Source organism: Penaeus monodon, chromosome 19, assembly GCF_015228065.2.
Source record: "Penaeus monodon isolate SGIC_2016 chromosome 19, NSTDA_Pmon_1, whole genome shotgun sequence".
Classification (NCBI taxonomy): domain Eukaryota; kingdom Metazoa; phylum Arthropoda; class Malacostraca; order Decapoda; family Penaeidae; genus Penaeus; species Penaeus monodon.
Genome location: NC_051404.1, coordinates 34,906,640 through 34,909,918, shown reverse-complemented (window position 1 = coordinate 34,909,918; position 3,279 = coordinate 34,906,640). Strand labels below are relative to the sequence as shown.

Sequence of the window (3,279 nt, the reverse complement as noted above, 5' to 3'; positions counted from 1 at the left end):
GGGGGGGTGATTTTGTTGGGAAGAGTAACATGAAGTTTATTTTTACTGTCATAATTGTCTTAAAATGTTGTTCTTTGTTGTTGGTATCGTTTATCATATTACATAAAAAACATACAGCATTACACATAAAACACGATCACTGCAATAACTGCCCTTTCCTATCACAACTATCCTTTACAACCATGCTCATCAAACGCACTATAATCCCCCTTCCTGTTACCTATAATCATTATCATACAATCATGTAAACTATCAACACTTACAAAGGTACTCCGACACTCACCGATGATTTCGTTGAGCAATCTGATGCACTCCATTCCTCGGTTGACGTCCTCGGAGTAGAACTGCGTGAAATTTGGTATCGAGGCGAAGAGAACTCCCACGTTGTCGTAGGCTTTGGAAAACAGCTCCTGTTGAAGAGGTTGGGGGTGTTAATAATGGCGTTTCAGTTAGTTCTTCTTATCATTGTTGGTGATTAGGATTTTCTTAATAGAGTTGCTGCTTTCCAATAATTCTCTTGATAATACTGGTCCTAGCTTTTTCTTTTATGATCCTCTTACTCCTTTTTAATTTCTTTTAAATACAGTCTCCCCTTTTCTTTTCACCCTTTTTACTGCTCTTATCCTTGGCCCTGTTCCTATTCCTCCTTTTTTACCTATATTTTCTCTCTCCCTAGCCTTCCTCCATCCACGCCTCTCCTTCTTCCTCCCACACCATCCTTCCTCACCTCTCCCTTCCTATCCTCAGACAAGAAGTACGCAGCCACGTGATCGGGAAGGATATTCTTGAGAAGCTGGTTGTTGTACTGCCGGCATTCGCCCATGTCCGCGAGCTCCCTCACTGCCTGCTGCTTCCACACGAAGTCGAGGCGGGACGTGATCTCCACCAGACGCCCGTGGTACGTCACCATGAAGAAGAAAAGCACCAGGAGCACGCCCATCCTCGCCGGGAGGCTGATCACACTCGAGGGCGTCACGACACTGCGGCTCGGGTCGGTCTCGCTATTAAGGGGTGGGGAAGGGGAGTTAAGGTGAGAAAGAATGACGCTCGGTGACTGCAGATGTTGCAGTGGTGGGTAGTGGTGCAGAGAGGTATAATGGTGTGCTAAAATGACTTCGTGATATTGCAATGTGGTGGAGAATAGTGATTGTTACTCATAAGGACAAAGAAGAATAGTGATGACTAATAAAGTTGTCGTGATGCACATTATGTGAACAATGATTGTGGTGTCTGTGGTTGTTAGACGTTTATCATCTACAAATGGGATAATGATAATGCTTAATGCTTTGGCTTTGCTATGTCATTTTTGTTTTAGATTTATCTTGTTTTTAAATTCTTAACATATGTGATTGAATTCAGTAAGAGAATCACGATTTTGAAAAATTCACCCAAGTCACAAATTCTAATCCAAATAAACTGCGTTGGAAACCCTTACCCATCCTGCATACAGAAGAGATTCCGGAATTTCAGTATGAGAACGCCATAGCAAGTGACCATGAAGACCAGCACGATCGTTTTGACCAGGTAGTTGAGCTTGAGGAACGAAGCCAGCGCCACCATGCACAGCACCCACGTGTAGACGAAGTATTGCGGGTACATATTACGACAGCATTCCTTCAACTCGTCCGGCTGGGCAGTGGATGACGTTTCCTTCACATCCGGGTAAGGGTTTTTCCTCATCGTCTTCGGCATGTCCGTCTGGAGGCCGGCAGCTGAGGCGCCGGATAAGCTGTTGTTGTCGTGATCGGCGCCGCCGACCAGAGGCTTGTTTCCCCGCCGACGGATTCGCTTCCGGCCGTCGATTTGTACGCCGGGCGCTTGTTTCGGCATGCTCTTTGGTAAGGACAAGCTGCGATACCTCTCGAGCACGGCGAAGCTCTCGTCACTACTAGTTCTAGTCCCGGACGCCACACTTATGGAAGGAAACACATCACCGCTGTCTGCATGAGGTTGGTACGCCCACCTCTCGACCTCGCGATGCCCTGCTTCGTGGTTCACCGAGCGCCTCTCCCTCAGGCTCTCCCTCCCTGACCTTCCCCTTGGAACGACGACGCCCTCCTGAGGCTGCAGGAAGAAGTCATTACCCAAATTGTTAACCGCGTGATAGTAATTCCCCACGTCTTCAGTATATCTCGATTCCTGGACGACGGGTCTCGGGGCGTGGGAGAGCAGCAGCGACAGAGGAGGCTTGTCGGCGCCGTCTTTCACCACAATGTCACTCTGGCCCGGGGAAGGCGAGATCTCGATATTCGTCGGATTTCCTACGTGCATTAAGCTCAACGGAATGCCATACGTCTGATTGTCTGGATGACAGGTAGTACAACAGTTCAAGTCGTTACACACTAGAATCTAAAAAGAAAGCAAAACGAAAATCGTTAGAAAATGTCACTGAAGAAAACCAAGTCTTCAAACAGTTTCATGAGCGACAACAGTTGAAATTATACACGATTCGTTTTATGTAAGTCAAGTCATTTTACATCCACGTTGGGGGTCGCGACCGCAAATGGGGTCGCCGACCCCTTTTCGTTCGGTCGGCCCTCGCACTATCAAACCTTAGTTACTCTGTGGACATCAAACATGATTTTACTCATGAAAAAATACGTCTTTTTAAGCAATGGAATGGAAATAAAATGTTTCTCCGAGGGAAAAGTTGCACTTGAAATTCATCCTTCATTAGCAAAGCTTGACTAGTGGGATCGCGGGCGTGGAGAAAGGAACGTAATTGTGATCTCGACAAAAAAGGGGGGAGAACCGTTGTTTTACATTGACTACCATAGGCTTATCCTTCACATGCTTATTGTAACCATCCCCCTTGTTCTCTCTTTCAGTTATATCTACTCTGAGAACTTTAAAGACAGACGAAAACAATAATAAACTAACTAACTAAATAAAGCAACAACACTCATACCCAGGTCCTCCCGCGCCCAATACTCACCAGAGTTAACATGGATGGCACTGCGATGATGGCGATGAGGGCGCACACGAACACCTTCCTGCCGAGGGTGGCGCGGGCGAGGCGGGTGGACAGCCTCCGGAGGGTCTTCGGGAGACGAGGGAACTCCTCCGACATAACCAGCAGGAGGCCCGCCGCCAGGAGGGTGGACGCCACGAGGAAGGGCAGCACGAGCGCGGACCTCCTGCAGGTAGGGAGGGCTATCAGCGTGGTGATGTGTTTGAGCCTAGTCTTAGTTTTCTAGCTCTGTTCCTATCTTTCATCTTCCATAGAAACGTAATATCAACATCAAAATCGGAATTGGAGACAAAAATAATGCAGTGTGT

The 3,279-nt window shown here is 47.3% G+C and overlaps 1 protein-coding gene across 1 annotated transcript in view; it reads right to left on the bottom strand.

The window, feature by feature from the left end:
* Positions 1-3,279, bottom strand: part of LOC119585399 (adenylyl cyclase 78C-like) — a gene marked incomplete in the record, with an annotated part of 159,642 nt that overhangs the window by 13,136 nt on the left and 143,227 nt on the right. Inside the window, 4 exon segments of the mRNA XM_037934062.1 lie at positions 284-410; positions 728-1,001; positions 1,436-2,349; positions 2,936-3,193. Coding sequence (XP_037789990.1) covers positions 284-410; positions 728-1,001; positions 1,436-2,349; positions 2,936-3,193 — 1,573 coding nt within the window.